Raw genomic sequence first — 19,932 nt, forward strand, 5'->3', positions numbered from 1 at the left:
AGCTGAGCTGATCCAAAGCAAGGAGGCAGGAGCCTCTTCTGGGTCTCCCACGCGGGTGCAGAGTCCCAAGGCTTTGGGCCGTCCTCCACTGCTTTCCCAGGTCACAGGCAGGGAGCTGGATGGGAAGTGGAGTAGCTGGGATTAGAACTGGCGCCCATATGGGATCCTGGTGCCTGCAAGGTGAGGACTTTAGCCACTAGGCTACCGCGCTGGGCCCCCTGCTCTAACGTAGAGTGACACACACACAGAGATCTTCCATCCACTGGTTCACTCCCCAAATGGCTGGAACGGCCGGAGCTGAGCCGATCCGAAACCGGGAGCCAAGACGGTTCCCCCCAGAGTGACAGGGCTGAGCTGCCTACACGCCAGGGTGCCTCACAAAGTTCATGGGAAAACTAAGAGTTAGAAGGTAAGTGGAGCGGGTGGGAGAGCAGGTGCTGCGGCCAAGAGCACCAAGTGACCCACAGGAGGGGCGGTTCGAATCCCAGCTTCTCCGCTTCCCATCCGGCTGCCTGCTTGTGGCCTGGGAAAGCAGCGGGGGGACGGGGGGACGGACAGCTCTCCCTGCACCCCCAGGGAGACCCAGAGGAAGCTCCTGGCTGAACTCGGAGCTGCCGCGGGACCCTGGCCAGCCCCACCCCACTCGCACAGCCCCGCCGGGTGGGCGTCGAGGGCAGCAGGTGGGCGCACTCGTTGCGGCTCAGGGTGCTCGGTGTGTGCCAAGGGCTGGCAGGTGCACAAGGCATGGTGTCCCAGGTCCAGGGCGAGGCCTGCCAGGGTCCGCCGGGGCAGAGGGGCGTGGGGGGCTGCTGGGAGGCCTTGCCTCCAGGTCATGGGGCGCTGCAGGGCATCAGGCAACGCCCCCGGGGTGGCCGGACTCGCGCGGCATCCCACGCGTTGCGGGCGCAGCGTGCCCGGGTCCGGGCGTAGGGGCACAATGGCCAGTGCGGACGCCGCGCGCGCGCAAATCCTGGCCGTGCCAGCGCGATCCCCGCGGCTCATTGGCCGTTCGAGAATCAGGTCTGGGAATGATTGGCTCCCGGCGCTCCCAATCACACGTCCAGCTGCTACAGGCCCCGGGAGCTCGTTAACCCTCGCCAGCCTGCAGCCGCCACCTGCCCCGCGACCACCACGCCGTCCAGCCCGGACCCCCGGAGCAGCGGCGGCGGCGGCGGCAGCGCGTCCCTGCCCGCTCGTCCCCGCAGGCTGCGGCCTAGCAGGTGGCGGGTGGGCCTGGGCGTGGTCAGGGTGGCCGTGCGCGGGGCCGCTGGAGGGTCTGCCCCCCTCCGTCCCCGGGACCCCCCAGCTCGGCGGCCCTGAGCGCTGACCCCCCGCCCGCGAGCCCCGAGACCTCCGCTTCCTCGTGCGCCCCCCGCCCCCTGCGCTCGGGGCGGGGCTGCGTCACGTACCGGGAAGAAAGAGCCGGCGGCGCGCAGGGCGCACGGGGCGGAGCGGTCATGGCAGGTACCGGGGGGCGCGGGGAGGCCGGGGGGCGCGGGGCGGCTCGGGGGGCGCGGCTGCACGCAGCGAGTGCGTCCTCCTGCGCGCAGCTCCGGAGCCGCTGTCCCCCGCGGGCGGCGCGGGCGAGGAGGCGCTGGACGAGGACGAGGACGAAGCAGAGGCCGAGGACCCCGAGCGGCCGGCGGGCGCGGGCGGGGGGCGCGGCGGTGGAGGCTCCGGCGGCGGCGGCGGCGGCACGGCCGGGTCTGGGGGCTGCAGCGGCGGCCTCGGGGGCGCGCTGACCCGGCGCGCGGTGACCCTGCGGGTGCTGCTGAAGGACGCGTTGCTGGAGCCCGGATCGGGGGTCCTGTCCATTTACTATCTGGTAAGGAATCCTAATGCCGCACGCACGACCCTCTCCACCCCGACCCCGCGCTCCCGCACCGCACCCCCTGAGTGCGTGGGGGGGATGCGGAGGCGCGCGGGGCCGAGGGGTGCGGGTCGTGTCCTCTGGGTGGAAAACGGGGTGTGTTTCGCCCCTGTGTGGGTGGTGGGGGGCGAGGGCGCAGGAGGCTTGCAGGGCGCAGGCGCGCAGGAGAGGGCCTGAGACAGGTGCGTGTGATCCTGGCTGTAACAGGTGGATCTAGGGGCCGGCGTGGCTGCCTCGGCGAAGGCCTCAGGTGCTCGGGGCCCTTGCTGCCCCCCCGGGGAGACCCGGATGGAGCTCCAGGCTGCTGCCTCGGGCCCTGGCCGCTGTGGCCACTTGGGGGCGTGACCAGCGGATGACCGCTCAGTCTTGCTGGGGCACACACGCCCTCTCTCTCTCTCTCTCTCTCTCGCTCTCGCTCTCGCTCTCGCTCTCGCTCTGCCTTTTTATGTAAATGCATTTTTAAAAAGATTTATTTATTTTATTACAAAGTCAGATATACACAGAGGAGGAGAGACAGAGAGGAAGGTCTTCCATCCGATGGTTCACTCCCCAAGTGACTGCAATGGCTGGAGCTGAGCCAATCCAAAGCCAGGAACCAGGAGCCTCTTCCGGGTCTCCCACGCGGGTGCAGGGTCCCAAGGCTCTGGGCCGTCCTCCACTGCTTTCCCAGGCCACAGGCAGGGAGCTGCATGGGAAGTGGAGCAGCCGGGATTAGAACCGGCGCCCATATGGAATCCCGGGGCGTTCAAGGCAAGGACTTTAACCGCTAGGCCATGATGCCAGGCCCTAAATGCATTTTTTTTTAAGTTTTATTTATTTGTTTTGTTATTAACATTGTATATGTGATACAGTTTTATAGGCACTGGGATCCCCCCACCCCTCCCACACCCCTCCCCCCATAGTGGATTCCTCCACCTTGCTGCATAACCACAGTTCAAGTTCAGTTGAGATTCCTTCATTGCAAGCATATACCCAGCATAGAGTCCAGCATCTTATTGTCCAGATAAGTTCAGTGGCCTCTTGGGGAGACCTTCTCTGGTCTGAAGGTCGAGCTAACAGAGTAAAGTTCCGGCCAGTTAAAAGCCCCAACAAAACCTCAGCATCAATATACAATGTTATGGAATTAATTGACATAGTATTGAGTAAACAATATGTTAAAAATAATGCAAGTTCAATTCTTCAAAACATCTGGGTTGAGACAGTGTCAATGACAGGTTCAAAAAGTAACAAACAACCAAACAAAAATTACAGGTTAAATCAAGGCAAACATGTGGTATCTAACCTTTTGGGATTCGCTCATTTCCCTTAGCATTATGGTTTCCAGTTGGGCCCATTTAGCCACAAAGAACTGCATTTGGTTTTTTTTAATAGCTGAGTAGTATTCCATGGAGTAGATGAACCAAAGCTTGCTTTTTTTTTTTTTTTAGAGTTTTGTTTTTATTATTTTTTATTGGAAAGGCGGATATACAGAGGAGAGACAGAGAGGAAGATCTTCCGTCCGATGATTCACTCCCCAAGTGAGCGCAACGGCCGATGCTATGCCGATCTGAAGCCAGGAGCCTCTTCCGGGTCTCCCACGCGGGTGCAGGGTCCCAAGGCTTTGGGCTGTCCTCGACTGCTTTCCCGGGCCACAGGCAGGGAGCTGGAAGGGAAGCAGGGCTGCCGGGATAGAACCGACGCCCATATGGGATCCTGGGTGTGCAAGGCGAGGACCTTAACCACTGCGCCACCGCGCTGGGCCCCAAACCAAAGCTTTCTTATCCAATCTTCTGATGGGCATTTCGGTTGCTTCTATGTTCTGCCAATTACTGATTGTGCTGCTATGAACATAGGGATGCATGTTGGTTTGTCGTGAAACAGGTGTTTTGGATATATTCCTAGGAGTGCTATTGCTGGGTCATATGGTATGCTGATTTTGAGCTGTTTGAGTGTTCTCCAGACTGATTTCCATAGAGGCTGTACCAACTTGCAGCTCCACCAGCAGTGGAGTAGGGTTCCCTTTTCCCCGCATCCTCGCCAGCAAGCGTCGTTGGTGTTCTTGTTTATGTGGGCCAATCTTACTGGTGTTAGGTGGTACCTCATCGATGTTTTAATTTGGATTTCCCTTATTGCCAGGGAGCTGGAGCACTTTTTCATATGTTTGTTTGCCATTTGGACTTGTTCCTTTGTGAAATGTTTGCCCATTTCCCGTGCCCATTTCTTGAGTGGCTTGTTTGTTTTGGTTTTTTGGTTGTTTTGAAGTTCTTTGTATATCCTGGAGATTAGCCCACTATCGCCTACATAGTGCACGAAGATCTTCTCCCACTCTGTGGGTTGCTTTTTTACTTTGTTGATTGTTTCCCTTGCTGTGCAGAAGCTTCTTAGTTTGATGAGGTCCCATTTGTTTATTCTGTTCTCAACTGCTATTGCTTTTGGTGTCCTTCTTAGAAAGTCGGAACCTACTCCTAGGTCTTGCAGTGTATTTCCAACATTTTCTTGCAAGAGTTGGAAGGTTTCTGGATGTAGGTTTAGGTCTTTTATCCATGTAGATTGGATCTTAGTGTATGGTGATAGATGTGGGTCTATCTTTTTGTTTCTACAGGCTATCAGCCAGTTGTCCCAACAACATTTACTAAAGAGGCCTTCCCACTTGCTTGGACTGTCATTGGTCTTTTTGTCAAAGATTAATTGGCTGTATCTGTGTGGGTTCCCTTTTGGTGCTTCTATTCTATTCCATTGATCTTCCTCTCTGTCTTTGTGCCAGTACCAGGCTGTTTTGATAACCACTGCTCTATAGTATGTCCAGAGGTCCGGGATTGTGATTCCCCCTGCTAACTTCTTATTCTTCAGGATGGTTCTAGCTATTCGTGGGTTTTTTGTGCTTCCAGATGAATTTTTGAATCATTATGTCCAGTTCCGTGAAGAATGCTTTGGGCAATTTGATTGGCATTGCATTGAAAGTGTATATTGCTTTTGGTAGTATAGACATTTTAATGATGTTGATTTTGCCTATCCAGGAGCATGGGATGTTATTCCATCTTTTGAGGTCTTGTTCAATTTCTTTTTTGAGTAGTTTGTAGTTTTCTTCGAATAGGTCTCCTACGCTTTTAGTTAGATATTCCCAGATACTTCATACTTTTCTCTACTATCTTGCTGGTTAGGTCTTTTTCCATCTTGGAGCTGTTTGCGTACACAATGGCTGTTGATTTTTGTTCATTAATTTTGTACCCTGCCACTCTGCCAAACTCTTGTATAAGTTCTAGCAGTTTCTGTATTGCCTAAATGCATTTTTAAGGAAGACTTTATTTCAGGAGTTGGATGTCACGCCGCTTCCATGGGCTTGGGCGGGTGGGGCTCCCCATTTGCGTGGATTTCAGAAAATCTCTATTATTTCTGTTGAAAGTCTGTGTTCGCCTCCTCTCCCAATGCGGACCGTCATGACCAGGACACCTGCTGGTCCCGCTGTGTGTCTGTTATGGGGGAGCTGGATTGGGACCCAGGGACGCAGAGGAGCCGGGAGGGCTGTGGTGGGGGTGAGCTGGAAGGACTTCCTGGAGGACTGGGCTCTGGTGTCTCCACAGGGGAAGAAGTTTGTGGGGGACCTGCAGCCGGACGGACGAATCCTATGGCAGGAAACGGGGCAGGTGTTCAACTCGCCCAGCGCCTGGGCCACCCACTGCAAGAAGCTGGTGAACCCCGCCAAGAAGTCGGGGTGCGGCTGGGCTTCGGTCAAGTACAAGGGCCAGAAACTGGACAGATACAAGGCCGCGTGGCTGCGGCGCCACCAACTGCACGTGCCCCCGGCGGCTGCAGACGAGGTAGGTGCGGGGGCCCTTACTACACCCGGCACCTGGCAGGGGCCTGGAAGGGGGGAGAGGCCGCGAGCGCAAAGGCCCTGGGGTGAGTGGGAGCCTCAAGTGTGGGCGGAAGAGTAGCTGGGGCCAGGAGGAGGGCAGGGCAGGTGGGCAAGGGCCGGAGGAGGCAGGCAGGTGGGCAAGGGCCGGAGGAGGCAGGCAGGTGGGCGAGGGCAGGAGGAGGCGGGCAGGTGGGCGAGGGCCGGAGGAGGGCAGGTGGGCGAGGGCCGGAGGAGGAGGGCAGGTGGGCGAGGGCCGGAGGAGGGCAGGGCAGGTGGGCAACCGCAGGAGGAGGCGGGCAGGTGGGCGAGGCAGGAGGGCAGGGCAGGTGGGCGAGGCCGGAGGAGGCGGGCAGGTGGGCGAGGGCCGGAGGAGGCGGGCAGGTGGGCGAGGGGAGGAGGAGGGCAGGTGGGCGAGGGCCGGAGGAGGCGGGCAGGTGGGCGAGGGGAGGAGGAGGGCAGGTGGGCGAGGCAGGAGGAGGCGGGCAGGTGCCCCTGGGCAGCCACGGGTCCTGACTTGAGCGCCCTCTGGTGGCGGCGGCCAGGAGTGCACATGCCCCTGTTGGAGCCCCAGGTGCGACACTGCGTGCGGGAGGGTTAGGAAGCGGGAGCTAAGCCAGAGGCCGAGCTACCTGGGCCTCACTGTTCCCTCGCAGGGACCACGAGCAGCTGGGGTGGGGAGTGGACCGCGGGCGCCCCGGCACGGGGGGTCTGTCCCATCAGGAGCAGGTGGCAGGTGCCGAGGTGACCCGTTCTCCAGGGACGGGAGGCTCCCACACACACAGGGATTCATGCCCCCGGGCACCCCTCCTGGCATGGATAAATCGCCAAGTTGTTCGTTTCAGCTCCACTCGGTTGTTTCTCCCCAGGGGCCTTTGAGAGTCCCACAGATGCACTTGGGGCTGGCCTGTCTGAGGTGGGGAAGGGGCAGCCTGGGCGATCCCCGTGGCTGCTGGGCAGGGAGAGGTCTGCTGGGGGGAGATGCCCAGGAGGGCTGCGTGCGAGCGCTGAGCCTGGAGGCATCCCGATTCGGGCACTCCCTGGGGGCTGCAGCAGGGAGCACAGACGGGGTGAGGGGCCCCCCAGTGCAGGCAGGAACCCCCAGTGCAGGCAGGACCTCCCCAGTGCAGGCAGGACCCCCCCCCCCCAGTGCAGGCATGATCCCCCCAGTGCAGGCAGGACCCCCCAGTGCAGGCAGGATGCCCCCAGTGCAGGGAACCCCCAGTGCAGGCAGGACCCCCCCAGTACAGGCAGGCACGACCCCCCCCAGTGCAGGCAGGCACAACCCCCCCAGTGCAGGCAGGACCCCCCCAGTGCAGGCAGGCACGACCCCCCCAGTGCAGGCAGGCACGACCCCCCCAGTGCAGGCAGGCACGACCCCCCCAGTGCAGGCAGGACCCCCCCCAGTGCAGGCATGATCCCCCCCCAGTGCAGGCAGGACCCCCCCAGTGCAGGCAGGACCCCCCCCCGTGCAGGCAGGACCCCCGTGCAGGCAGGACCCCCCCCCGTGCAGGCAGGACCCCCCCAGTGCAGGCATGATTCCCCCCAGTGCAGGCAGGACCCCCCCAGTGCAGGCAGGACCCCCCCAGTGCAGGCAGGACCCCCCCAGTGCAGGCAGGAACCCCCAGTGCAGGCAGGACCTCCCCCCCAGTGCAGGCGGGAACCCCCAGTGCAGGCAGGACCCCCCCAGTGCAGGCAGGACCCCCCCAGTGCAGGCAGGAACCCCCAGTGCAGGCAGGACCTCCCCCCCAGTGCAGGCAGGACCCCCCCAGTGCAGGAAGCCCCCCCCCCCAGTGCAGGCAGGCAATCATGGAGAGACGGAGTGAGTGTGATGGGGTTCGGGATGGGACCAAAAATATTGGGGTCCTGAGTAAGCAAGCAGGTGGCTGGTGCTCCCTTCCACCACAGTGGGGTGCAGGAAGCACACATTTAAGGAGACAGCCCCTGCTGGACCCCAAGTTTGGATTTGGGAGAAGACACGGCCAGGTATCAGTGGGTCAGTGCCGGGGGCTGGAGGGGGCCCAGTCTGGATCCATGTGAGGACAGAACTCCCCGAGAAGTGGGGGGCAGACGCTGCCGACTGCCCAGGTCGGGTGCGGCCCACCTTGGCAAGGAGGGGTCCCAGTGAAGAGCGGGGCGCCCCCACGGCACCCAGTGGGGCTGCTGTGCGCGGGTCTGGGGAAGGGCGAGCGCAGGGCGCGGGAAGGGCGAGCTCAGGGCGACGCACGGTGCAATCTGGCAGGTGACCACTGGAGGGCGCACACCGGCTGCTCACGCGCGCCCTCTCGTGGACACCCGAGGAACGTCGGGCTTGTGGGACCGCGGAGTGAAGGGTGCTGTGTCCCGTGTCCCCGGCAGAGTCCGGCCAGTGAAGGGGAGGAGGAGGAGCTGCTGATGGAGGAAGAGGAGGAGGAGGTGCTGGCGGGGGTCTCGGCGGAGGACAAGGGTCGCAGACCCCCGGGGAAGAGCCCCGGGGAAGCAGGTGAGGCCCTGGCCTGCCTCCGGGGACCCGGGAACCCGACTGCGCTTCCTTGTTGGACTTCCCGACTTGGGGTGACGCGTCCACCTTTTCCTCTTTCCTCCCCTGACCCTCCAGAGGCCACGCCCCCCGGCAAGCAGGTGGACAGCAAGATGCGGGTGCCGGTCCACTACTGCACGCTGGGCAGCCGGGACTCGGCCAGGTGAGCCGTGCCCACCCCAGGAGGAGCAGGGTGGGGACATGCGCCCGGGGCCGTGACGGGCAGGGGTGTCTGAGGCTGTGGTGGTGGGGGGCCTTGCAGGAACCCCCACACGCTGGTGGAAGTGACGTCCTTCGCAGCCATCAACAAGTTCCAGCCCTTCAACGTGGCCGTTTCCAGCAACGTGCTGCTCCTGCTGGTGAGCGGTGCGCCTCCACCCGTGGGTGGTGTACGTGAGGGATGGCTTCCAGGCCTGGGGGGTCCGCTCAGCGTCAGCCCGAGGGGGGCAGGACGCTCGGCCCCCGTCAGGAGCAGGTGCTTGCTTAGCGTGCACAGGCAGGGAGGCGGCCGGCGCCTGCGCTGCAGGCTAACCCGCTCTCCCCGTCCCCTGACCCTAAGGACTTCCACAGCCACCTGACGCGCAGTGAGGTCGTGGGCTACCTGGGCGGCCGCTGGGACATCAACACGCAGAGTGAGCTGCAGGGCGGGGCGGAACCGGGCCGGGATCAGGGCCGTGTGCGTGTCCGGGTCAGGGCCGGGCTGAGCCATGTGTGCGTGGGGGGTCAGGGCCGGGCCGGGCCGTGTGTGTGTGTGCATGGGGGCCAGGGCTGGGCCGTGTGTGTGTGTATCTGGGTCAGGGCCGGGCCGGGCCATGTGTGTGTGCGTGGGGGTCAGGACCAGGCCGTGTGTGTGTGTGTGCGTGGGGGCCAGGGCCGGGCCGGGTGGGGATGAGGGTCAGCATCCAGTTCCCCCCACTCCTCCCCGCAGTGCTCACGGTGCTGAGGGCCTTCCCCTGCCGGAGCCGGCTCGGGGACGCGGACAACGCTGCCACCATCGAGGAGGAGGTGAGTGCCTGCTGCCCCTCCCGTTGCATGCCATCCCCCCCCCCGGGTGTGCTGAGCCCGGAACATGGCGCCCAGCAGGGTCCCCGGCCTGGGCCGAGTGTCCTCTGGGCATCCCTCGTGCCAGGCTTTCCCTGCCTCTGGCACCTAGGAACGCGGTGTCCCACCTGCCCCGCGTGGCTTCCAGGCTCAGCGCCTGTGAACTTGGCCGTGTCCGCAGTGTGCAGGAGTCTGACGTGGGGGGACTCGGGGTGTGTATGGGGTGGTGTCGGAGCCGGGGACACAGCTGAGAGCCTTTGCCAACCCACAGATCTACCAGAGCCTCTTCCTGCGCGGCCTGGCGCTGGTGGGCTGGTACCACAGCCACCCGCACAGCCCGGCGGTGCCCTCGCTGCAGGACATCGACTCCCAGATGGATTTCCAGCTGCGCCTGCAGGCTTCCAGCAACGGCTTCCAGCCCTGCCTGGCCCTGCTCTGCTGTGAGCCCTGGGGTGGACGGGGCCCTGCTCTGCTGTGAGCCCCAGGGTGGACGGGGCCCTGCTCTGCTGTGAGCCCCGGGGTGGACAGGGTGCGGCTGGGGCCCTGCTCTGCTGTGAGCCCCGGGGTGGATGGGGTGCAGCTGGGGCCCTGCTCTGCTGTGAGCCCCGGGGTGGATGGGGTGCAGCTGGGGCCCTGCTCTGCTGTGAGCCCCGGGGTGGACGGGGTGCGGCTGGGGCCCTGCTCTGCTGTGAGCCCCGGGGTGGATGGGGTGCAGCTGGGGCCCTGTTCTGCTGTGAGCCCCGGGGTGGACGGGGTGCAGCTGGGGCCCTGTTCTGCTGTGAGCCCCGGGGTGCGGCTGGGGCCCTGCTCTGGGCAGGGGGTACAGTCCCAGCCCCAAGGACCTCTGTCCTCTCCCCCTTTCAGCTCCCTATTATGCTGGCAACCCGGGGCCTGAGTCCAAGATCTCGCCCTTCTGGGTGATGCCTCCCCCCGAGGTAGGTGGGTGCTGGGCTGGGGGCGGGGAGCCTCGCACAGGGCCCAGTGTCAGAAGTGGGAACCTGAGCTGAGTGATGCCCCCCAGGGTCAGAGGTCACCTCTGGGAGGAAGAACTCGGGGTGGAGGGGGTCCCGACACCACGCGCCAGGCCCGGCCTCTCACTGGCCCGTGCTTCCCCAGCAAAGGCCTGGGGATTACGGCATCCCCATGGACGTGGAGGTGGCCTACGTGCAGGACAGCTTTCTGACCAGTGACGTGCTCCAGGAGATGGTGAGCTGGTCAGGAGGGGGTGGGTGGCCCACAGTGGGGGTTCAGGGGGCGCCCATGGGCACAGATCAGCTGCCCGCCTGCCCCTCCTGGGGGGCTGCTGTTACGTTCTTGATCTGGGGAGTAAACCCTCTACCAGTCACTTCAGAGAGAGACCGAGTTACCTGATGGCCTGGCCACGGAGCCGTCGCTGCTGTGGCCTCCTGGGCATGGGGTGTCCCCACCGTGGCCCACGTCCTTCAGCCAGCAAGCAGGGTGGCAGGCAACCCCACATGAGGCATGGCTGCCACTGCTTTGCCAGAGGCCCAGTCCTGCCCTCCAGTGGGCTCCTTTGGCCTGGAATGTGCCGTGCAGGGTCCCCACTGTGTGGCCCATGGGGGTCCCATGTCCTTCCCACCCTGCAGATGCTGCTGGCCGAGTTCTACAAGGGCGCCCCCGACCTTGTGCGGTTCCAGGAGCCCTGGAGCCAGGAGCACACGTACCGCGACAAGCTCAAGGTGAGTGACAGAGCCCCCTGTGGCTGCCTGCGCTGCGTGGGGGAGTGTGAGGAAGGGCGCCCTGTGCCCAGGAGCCCCCGTGCTGCCAGGCTCTGGCACACACAGGCCTGAGGTGCCAGGTCCGCTTGTTTCAGATCTCGCTGGCCAGCCGGACGCCCACGGAGCAGGGCCTGGGCCACGTGCTGGATCAGGTGCACGGGATCCTGAGGCAAGGCAGCTGAGCGCCCAGGCCCCCAGAATAAACCAAGGCAAGCAGCTCAGGACCCTGATCCGTGGCTCCCTCCGCTGCAGGGCGCGCAGGCAAGCTGGGTGGGCATGGGACAAGGCAAAGGGGCTGTAGAAAGAAACATTTAATACTTTTTCTTACAAAAAGACCAGGGCACATCTTTCCGCCCCAGCCACGAGTGCAGTGACTGGTTCCGGTGCGTAGGGGCGGCTAGGGGCCCTCAGGTGCCCCTTACATCGGGTTGTAGGGGAGTGGGTGCAGGGGTCGGGGCCCTGGTGGTCTGGGCAGAGCTCGGGGTGTGTGAGCTTGCCTGCCTTGGTCGTGGCTGCAGGGCCTCGGTGCCTGACCGTGGCTGTGCGGGCATGGTCCCGGTGTGGGTGGCTGTGCTGGGGCAGAGCCCCTGAGGTGGGGGTGGTTAAAAAGCTGAGCGGTGCTCAACGAGGTGGGTGCTGGTTTCGGGGAGCCTGTGGTGGGGGGTTGGGTGGACACGGGCTGCTCCAAGCTAGCAGGCAGCTTGTGCAAGGCTGGGGCGCGTGGGAGTGGGGGCCGGGGCCCATTGCCAGCAACGGGCAGGGAGGGGTTCTAAGCCCGGGGCGGGGGGTCTCACCTCACGGTCACCCTGTCCGTCAGGGCCCCGGGAAGCAGTGGGGAGGGGAGAGGCTGGCCCCGGAGTCCACGGTCCCTCGAGGCTGAGGAACCTTAGTGTTTCTGAGAGCACCTTCGTGTGGGCCCCGAGTGGGCAGGCCCGCGGCGGCCCGGGCACCCCGGCGTGGGCCTCACTGGGGCAGCGGCACCAGCACCTCCACGTAGCTGAGTGGGAAGAAGCCGGACTGGCCGTGCAGCATGCCCTCGTACCAGTTCTCGTCGATCTGGTTGGTGAGCGTGATGAGGTCGCCCTCGCGGAAGCCCAGCTCGCCGTCGTTCTCGGGCTCGAAGTCGTACAGGGCCTTGCAGCTCGGCTGGTCCAGGGGCGCTGCAGGCGGCGGGGGGCGTGACTGCCAGGCCGGGCTCAGCCCCGGGGTGCGCGCCGAGGGGAGGGGAGGGGAGGGTGCCTGTCCGGGCAGGCTGCGGGGACACTCACGCATGCTCCTGCTGCTGGGGGTCCGCACGGGCTTGTTGTCTGAGGAGCGGAAGGAGGACGAGGCTGCGGGAAGACCAGGCCGGAGGCGGCTCACGCGGGCGGCCACGCCCCGCTCCCGGGCACCCCCTCTGCCGAGGGCTGGGTTTGGGGTTACCTGTGATCTTGGGGGCCGTGGCGCAGGGGAAGCCCCCGTTGGACTGCTCAGGCTCCCCGAGCTCCAAGGGCTCTCGTGGCTTGGGCCTGTATTCCCGCTTCGGGCGCGAAGACGCCTCACGCATCCTGCAGCGGGGTGGGCGGGATCCTGAGCGGCCAGGCCCCAGCTGCAGGACGAGGGCCACCCCGAGATGCCCGCAGCGGGCACCGTGGCTCACCTGCGCTTGAGCTTGTCGGCCAGCTCGTCCAGGATCTGCACGGCCTGCCGGTGGTAGTCCAGCTGTGCGTCCACCAGGGCCGAGAGCTGGCTCACCTGCTCCACCTGCGGGCAGCAGCCTGGGGGTGAGCCGGGCCCGGGGAGCCCCCGCCCCTCCACCCCGGGCGGGCGCGGCGCCTACGTCGGTCTCGAGCAGGTTGTGCATGCTCGTCTCGGCCACCTCCTTGGACTCCTCGAACTTCTCCAGCGCCTGGCGCAGCTCCTCGTCGGCGATCTTGCCCTGCCGCTTCTTCTTGTAGTCGAAGTCCAGGCGGCGGCCCTCCAGTTTCTTCAGGTGGTGCTGCAGCGGGGAAGGGCAGGGGCGTGCGTCAGGCCCGCTGGCGCCCGGGCAGCGGAGGGGCTGCCGCCCCCGGGGAGGGCAGGCCGGCACCTGGATCTCCTTCAGGTCCTTGTCGCAGAGGTTCTGCAGCGGGTCGATGAAGTTCTGCTTGACCTCGATGTCCAGCGAGTCCTTCACCTCTGCCAGGCGCCTCATGGACTCGCCCGCGTCCAGCAGGGCATCACCTGGCCGGGGGCGGGTGTCACTGGGGAGCCTCGCCGTGCCCACCCACCCCAGCGGGAGGCAGCTGGACAAGGTTCCGGCTGCGCCACGCGCCCCCCAGGTCCCGTGCCCTCACCGAAGTTGGACTCGCCGCCCAGCTCCTTGCCATGGCGGGTCATGCACTCGCCCAGGAGGCCCTCGGGCTGCGGGTAGCCGGGGTTCTTCACCTGGCCCCGGATCTTGGACACCGTGTTGAGCATGGTCAGCTTGGCCCGCGAGGCTGTGGCGACAGGGCAGGTGCCGTGGAGGCCTCCGAGAGCCCAGCGCCCCCTGCTTCCCACGCGTGCCCCTGGCTGGCTGCAGAGTGCACTTTGCAGGTGGGGCTGTGTGTCCATCAGCCACAGAGGGGAGGCCAGGTGACCCGGGGCCCTGCAAGCCCCAGCAGGCAGCACAGCACTCGGCTGCCGGCTCAGAGGGACCGGGAGGGGCCCCTGGTCCGGCCAGCTCCCGCAGCCCCTCCCCGTCCTGCAGGACCCACCTGTAGGGCGCGGCCCTACCTGGGTTGGGCTGCAGGTACTCGATGGTCCTGGCCAGCACCTCCGTCACGGCCTTGCTGGTAATGTCCACCTTCTGCGGGGAGAGCAGCGTGTTGGGGCCCCGACTCCTTGACGGCCAGCCCTGGGTGCCCACGGCTGCCCATCAGGGCTGGGGGAGAGGCGGCACGAGCCACCGGTGCCGCAGAACCCACGTGGCACACCGCCCCCTCACCTTCTCCATCTCTTTGAAGTCATCGTCCAGCTTGGTGCCCTCGGCGCCGCCAACCTTCTCACTGACCAGCTGCAGGAAAGAGGGGGGAAGTGGTGAGCCCCAGCCAGGGAGGCAGAGAGCCCCCCAAAACACCTGCCAGGCCTCGGCCTGCTCCACTTCCCATGCAGCTCCCCGCTCATGCTCCTGTGAACGCCCTTGGGACCCCCGTGCACCCACACAAGAGACTGGGAGCTCCTGGGCGAAGAGCGGCCTGGGTCTGGCTGTGGGACCCCTCTGGCGAGGGGAGCCGCAGATGGAAGCGCTCGCCCTCTGCCTCTCCTCTCCTGGGTAACCGTGGTGGCTGTGTCCCCTGCCAGCAGGGCGCAAGTGGGGCTGCCCTGGTGCCTAGGGTCGACTCCTCAGCAGCCGCAGGAGCAGGGGGCCAGTCCCGACGGAGCCCCCAGTGCAGCCAGCAGCCCCTTCTCTGCAGGGGTGGAGGGGGTAGCCTGGGAGAGGCTTCTCAGCAGCACCCTCTGACTGCGCACGGCCCCCCTGCCCCATGGGGGGGGGTGGAATGGAACCAAGAAGGCAGAGCCACCTCGGTTCCCCACGAGGCCAGCCACGCACAGGGCCTCCCCAGGTGGGACACACCGTGGGGTCTGATAGACGGGCTGCCTGGGGCGGTCAGCACCCCACCTCTGGAGGCAGAGTGGCAGGTTGCCAGGTGTCCCTGCACACAGATGACCCCCAAATATCCAGGGACGTTGGCTCTGAGTATGAAGGAAATGAGAGGACCCAGGTGGGGCTTGGGGGTCACGGAGGTAGCTGGGGGACCTGCACGCTCCCTACTTGGCCCTGGGTGTCCCGTGACTGGACTAAGCTGGGCTGTCACCCGGGAGCAGGACTGGCCCAAGTGACGGGCTGCAACCCTTTCCCCGCGGGGCCCGCGGCACGTCCCACAGGGCGAGCACGCCGTGGGGAAGGGCAGGTGGCCAGCTGGCATGTCACAGCCTCCACAGGGCCATTCTGGGCAGTGGATGGGGGGCACAGGTCACTCAGCCCTGCGGGGTGTCCCACATCTGCCGTCCACGCCCCGAGAAGGGCAGCAAGTGGCCCAGGACACAAGAGGGGGCGGCAGGGACACTGGTGAGGCAGCCCCTCATCAAGGCCGGGGTCCTTTCCCGTGTACCCCTGGTGGGGCAGCAGCTGGGCCCAGGGCAGAGGAGGCGGAGCCGCGTGGCGTCCCTCCTGTCCTCGGGGCGTGGGGTGCTGCACCTTGGTCCCGGGGGTGGGGGCAGGTTTCACTTCTCATGCAAACCCAAAGCTGGGGGTGCTGCCGTGGAGAAAGTGAGCCACCCATGCGAGCACACAGCCGTGCCTTCCGGGCCGAGCGCGCCTCGGGAGCAGAGTCGGTCCAGGAAGGATGTGGGTGCGGGGCCCTGGCTCCCCAGGTCTGCGCGCCTCTTACTTCCCCCTGCACCAGGCAAGGGAGGGGGGGGGTGCATCCGGCCGCGGAGCACGTGGCCAGCAGGGACCAGAAGAGGGTAAGGGTGAAGGGATGGGGCGTCTCAAAGCAGGCTCCCAGGGGACCTGATCCGCTGTGGCCACAGGGTCCAGACCTGGCGACGAGGACACCTGTGCCGGGCCCAGCTGAGAGCAGCAGCCTGATGCAGCCCACGTGTCACGGCTCCCCCAGCATTCCTCTCTCACCAGTCTCCGCTGAGGGTTGGTGCCCGCTGCCCTGACCCCTGCAGGACTGGGCAGGAGAGCCGGCCACAGAGCTGGAGCTGCGGCCGGCGGGGAGCCCTGTGTGTGGAGCCCGTGGGGTGTGTCGGGTCCCTCCCCAGGCATGACGGAGCCGGCTGCCCAGTCGTGCAGGATCTAGACCCCGCAGGCGGCCAGATCTCTGCTCACGCACGGAGTATCAGTGGCGGAGACCAAGCTGGGACGCGGTGTTTTTCAAGCCCGGCGCCTGCTAGGTTCTGACCACCTTGGGACACGTGGGGAAGGGCACATGGAACAGACAAGGCCATGACCCAGGCAGAACAGCCACCCTGGGGTCCCCCAGCTTTCCCAGCCCTGGGCACAGCTGCCTTGCCCCACAGGCATGGCGGTGGCGCCACCTTGTGGCGGGGGCAGCAGCCCTGCCAAGGGACAACCCTGAAACTTGATTGTCAAGGCAGGAAAGCTCAGTCTTTAGGACGTGGATCGGCAGGGGTGGCCTGTAGATCAGCGGGCGGCCGACATACCTGTGTGAGCGTCTGAGCTGCCAGCCCTCAGGGGCAGGGACCCAGCTGGGGCACCTGTCGGCAAGGCACAGACTCCTGTCCCCACAGGGTGCTGGCAGAGCACACTGGGCCCTGGCCGGGGGCTGAGGGAGGGGTCCGGGCCCAGCACCCTGTGGTCGGAGCTGGGAGCAGTCTGCCCTGGACACCCCGCTGTGTGCACCTGCACTGGCCACGACAATGGGTAACAGGGATGCCGAGGGCCCACAGGGGTGGGAGGGGAGGCCTCTGGCCGGCCAGGGAGCTAAGAACATAAGCTGAGGGGGCCCGGCGCGGTGGCGCAGTGGTTAAGGTCCTCGCCTTGCACACCCGGGATCCCATAGGGGTGCCAGTTTTAATCCTGGCAGCCCCGCTTCCCATCCAGCTCCCTGCTTGTGGCCTGGGAAAGCAGTCGAGGACGGCCCAAAGCTTTGGGACCCTGCACCCGCGTGGGAGACCTGGAAGAGGCTCCTGGCTTCGGATCGGCATAGCACCGGCCCTTGCGCTCACTTGGGGAGTGAATCATCGGACGGAGGATCTTCTGTGTCTCTCTCTCTCTCTCTCTCTCTCTCTCACACACACACACACAGCTGAGCGCTCATGTGGGCTTCAAGGGACCGGGAGGCCGAGAGGTAGGACTCAGGAGCTGTCCCAGTGCACGACACCAGCAGCTCCTCACTCCACACGTGGGGACATGAGGGATGGAGACGGGGCAGAAGGCAGGGTGCCGATGCTGTGGCTGACGGGATATGGGTCAAGTCACCCAAGAGCCACATCTGGGTCAGGGGAGGTGTCCACTGGCAGGACGCACCCCATTCTGGACAGGCCGCCCTGGTGAGCACCGAGCAGCAGCAGCAACAGGAGCTGCCTGCCCTCAGCGGGCCTGGCCTGGGAGCCCTCTGTGGTCCCCACCACCATCAGCACACGTCACCATTGGTCCCTTGACTGTTACGTGGCGAGGAAAGCTGCGCGGACACGGCCAGGGCAGCCTGCAAGTGTCCAGACTAGGAGTGGGGCAGCAGGGGCCAGGACACGGCCACCGAGAGCCCTGTGTGTGCTCCGCCCTGCCCTGGCGCCTCCGCCCAGGGGGTCGCGTCAAGCCGGAAGGTGGAGCCCGTCTGCTCCAGGTTTGGGGTAAATATTTGTGAGCTGACAGGAGCCGCCACCCACTTGTGTAAGCAAGAGGTGGGAGGGAGACGTCCGGCCTGGCCAGAACTTCCTACCACGTATCAGGACGCCCCCCCGAGTCCCGGGACCCCCGCCACACCACGCCAGGCACCGCGGCCCCTCCTCCCACGGGCCCCCCGAGCCAGCCACCATGCACAGCAGCGGCCCCGCCTGAGGCTGGCAGCTCAGACGTGGGCCCCTGTCCAGAATCAGAGAGCCAGAGGGCACAGCTTGCAGCTGGCCCGGGCCTCGTGGGCCTGCCTTCCCCACCAGGCCGGCCGGGGGCGACGGGAGCAGAGGCCCCTCAGGACCCAAGTGCTGCCTGGTCCGAGAGCTGGGGGGACTCTGCCGAAACAGAAGGCTGAGGATGCGGCCTGCATGACTGACCAGGGGCAGTGGGCATGGCAGGGACACAGGCAGCCCTGGGTGCTACTGTCCCCAAGATGGCAGAGGGGCAGGGAGGCCACAGGCCGAGGCGCGTGGGGGCTTCTCTTCCTGGACAGCTGTCTCAGCCCTCGCTCTCATGGCCGTCCGCTACACTGCCTCCCTGGGGGCTCCTCGGAGCACCCCCAGGCCGGGTCTGCCACTGGGCTCAGTTCCTAGGCCTCGAAGGCCCTGGCTTGGAGCCGCCCCAGTTTCAAGGCAGATGCATCCGAGATGGCCAGGACTGGGCCAGGGGAAGCTGGGAACCCAGTTCTGCTGCCCGCCAGGGTCTGGATGGACAAGACGCCGGAGTCGGGGCTGGGCCAGGAAGCCTGGCCACCTCATGGGGTCAGCCAGCCTCCTCATCCTTATGTTTCTATGAAAACTCCAAGTTTGGGCCCGGTGTGATAGCCTAGCAGCTAAAGTCCTCACCTTACACACCCAGGATCCCATATGGGTCCCGGCAGTTCCGCTTCCCATCCAGCTCCCTGCCTGTGGCCTGGGCAAGCTGTGGAGGACGGCCCAAAGCCTTGGGACCCTGCACCCGCGTGGGAGACCTGGAAAAGGCTCCTGGCTTCGGATTGGCTCAGCTCCGGCCACTGAGACCACTTGGGGAGTGAACCATTGGACGGATCTTCCTCTGTGTCTCTCCTCTTTTCCAATAAAAACAAACAAACAACAGGCAGGGACCCCTTGCCCGCTGCTGTCTCCGGTGGTGCGCCAGGCCTGCGAACGGGAACCTGTGGTGGGCAATGCCTGTGGGGCCACGTGGCTCGGGGGCAACCTGCAGACTGCGTGGTGGGGCGGCGTGCTCCCCTGCCTCCTGCCTGGTGGGGTGAACAGCCCGGGTCTGCCCACAGGGATCCGGAGCAGGCCGAGGCTGGGGGCGTCCCACACGGGTTGGTCCATTTCAGGTGAAAACCCCAGCCCACAAAACAGCCACGCTGACAAGTCCCCCGAGGCCCTGTCTGGGGTGGGTGCAGGTGCAGGCAGGCCATGTCGGGGAGGAAGGAGGGCACCCCGTGACTGCAGCGAGGGGCGCAGCTGCCGGCTCAAGCCCTCGTACCCGGGGTCTCCTGGTCCCTTCCCTAGTCCACCTCACTCAGAGGTTGCCTCCAGATCCTCCCGCTGGCCCCCCTCACAGGGGGACACCCCCTCAAGCTTCCTCACACCCCTCACCGCCCAGGTCGCGTGCCCCGTCATGTTGGCCCGACACCTGTCCGCCTTGTAGAAGCAGCCTCCCCTCCAGGCCGCGGGAGGGACCCACTGCCAAGGCCTGGCAGCAGCTGGCTCCCTCTGGGGAGAGCTAAAAGTCTGGGAAATTTTGCATAGAACAAGATCTGAGCTGGCCAGGCAGGGTCTGACCCACAGCCAGGGGACAGGACAAATCCAGGAGCCACAGGGACGGCAGGTTTCCCAAGGCCAAAGGACTCCCCCAGACCTGCTGGGCAGCCAGGGCAGCAGAGACGCCGTGAGCAAGGCGCTTGGGAATGAGCCCGGGCAGGGTCCACCTGTCGTCTGTCACCGAGGGCAGGTTCCAAGCTCAGGGGACAGAGCCGACAGTCTGGGTCAGCGTGGAGGTGTGGTCAGCACGCATACCTGGGCAGGTCACAAGCCCCGGAGAGCAGAGGTCAGCACGGGAGGCGGAAGCAGCAGTGTGACCAGGCCCTGCGTGGCCTCGGGCCGAGCTGTGCCAACGCGGCCAGGGGTGGCGCCTGCCTCGTCACGGTGCTGGCTGCTCTGCGACCTGACATCATGACGTGTCCCCTTGCCGTTCCTGCTCCCAGGACGCGGAGCCCCGAGCGGGGCTGGGAGATGGGGGCTTCCTCCACTGCAAGACGTCGAGTGGCTTGTGGGTCAGCCAACAAGGGCTTCTCCCACTCTGCCCCCCGGCGCCGGACGCTGCACACGCATGCAAGCTTCAGACCCAACTGTGAAGTGGGAAATGAGCCTGGGCAGGTGGCACAGGAGTCACCTGTCGCCCGCTGTGTGGGGTCGTCTACCCTGCCCCACAACCAGGCACGCTGCCTGCTGCCTCTGGAGATGGGCTGAGGAACAGCTGCCCTTCAGTGCAGCCCCAGGACAAGATGAACCGCGCCCCCTGTGCTGCCCAGGGCTCCTGAGGCTGGCATCGGGCCTGACCACCAAACAC

General features: G+C 65.1%; 2 protein-coding genes across 4 annotated transcripts in view; one reads left to right on the forward strand and one right to left on the reverse strand.

The window, feature by feature from the left end:
* Window positions 1-1,314: 1,314 nt before the first annotated feature.
* Window positions 1,315-11,222, forward strand: MPND (MPN domain containing). Its single transcript, XM_040990643.1, has 13 exons — window positions 1,315-1,464; window positions 1,551-1,825; window positions 5,431-5,667; window positions 8,061-8,184; window positions 8,299-8,383; window positions 8,483-8,579; window positions 8,780-8,852; window positions 9,149-9,225; window positions 9,533-9,701; window positions 10,126-10,196; window positions 10,378-10,467; window positions 10,869-10,961; window positions 11,096-11,222. The coding sequence occupies exons 1-13, from the start codon at window positions 1,458-1,460 to the stop codon at window positions 11,180-11,182; spliced, it is 1,485 nt and encodes a 494-aa protein (XP_040846577.1). The 5' UTR covers window positions 1,315-1,457; the 3' UTR covers window positions 11,183-11,222.
* A 74-nt stretch (window positions 11,223-11,296) lies between these two features.
* Window positions 11,297-19,932, reverse strand: part of SH3GL1 (SH3 domain containing GRB2 like 1, endophilin A2) — a 33,976-nt gene continuing 25,340 nt past the window's right edge. For 2 of the 3 annotated variants that reach the window (XM_040990647.1, XM_040990645.1), the window contains 9 exons: window positions 13,948-14,016; window positions 13,737-13,809; window positions 13,316-13,459; window positions 13,069-13,202; window positions 12,820-12,978; window positions 12,640-12,743; window positions 12,423-12,547; window positions 12,269-12,331; window positions 11,297-12,160 (listed from right to left, as the gene is read on the reverse strand). In XM_040990647.1, coding sequence (XP_040846581.1) covers window positions 11,964-12,160; window positions 12,269-12,331; window positions 12,423-12,547; window positions 12,640-12,743; window positions 12,820-12,978; window positions 13,069-13,202; window positions 13,316-13,459; window positions 13,737-13,809; window positions 13,948-14,016 — 1,068 coding nt within the window. In that variant the 3' untranslated portion in view covers window positions 11,297-11,963. Of the gene's footprint in view, window positions 12,226-12,268; window positions 12,332-12,422; window positions 12,548-12,639; window positions 12,744-12,819; window positions 12,979-13,068; window positions 13,203-13,315; window positions 13,460-13,736; window positions 13,810-13,947; window positions 14,017-19,932 lie in introns of those variants that run through there. The other variant, XM_040990648.1, reaches the window with a different exon arrangement.

Source organism: Ochotona curzoniae, unplaced genomic scaffold (genome assembly GCF_017591425.1).
Source record: "Ochotona curzoniae isolate NIBS_2020 unplaced genomic scaffold, NIBS_Ocur_1.0 contig_605, whole genome shotgun sequence".
Taxonomy (NCBI): Eukaryota; Metazoa; Chordata; class Mammalia; order Lagomorpha; family Ochotonidae; genus Ochotona; species Ochotona curzoniae.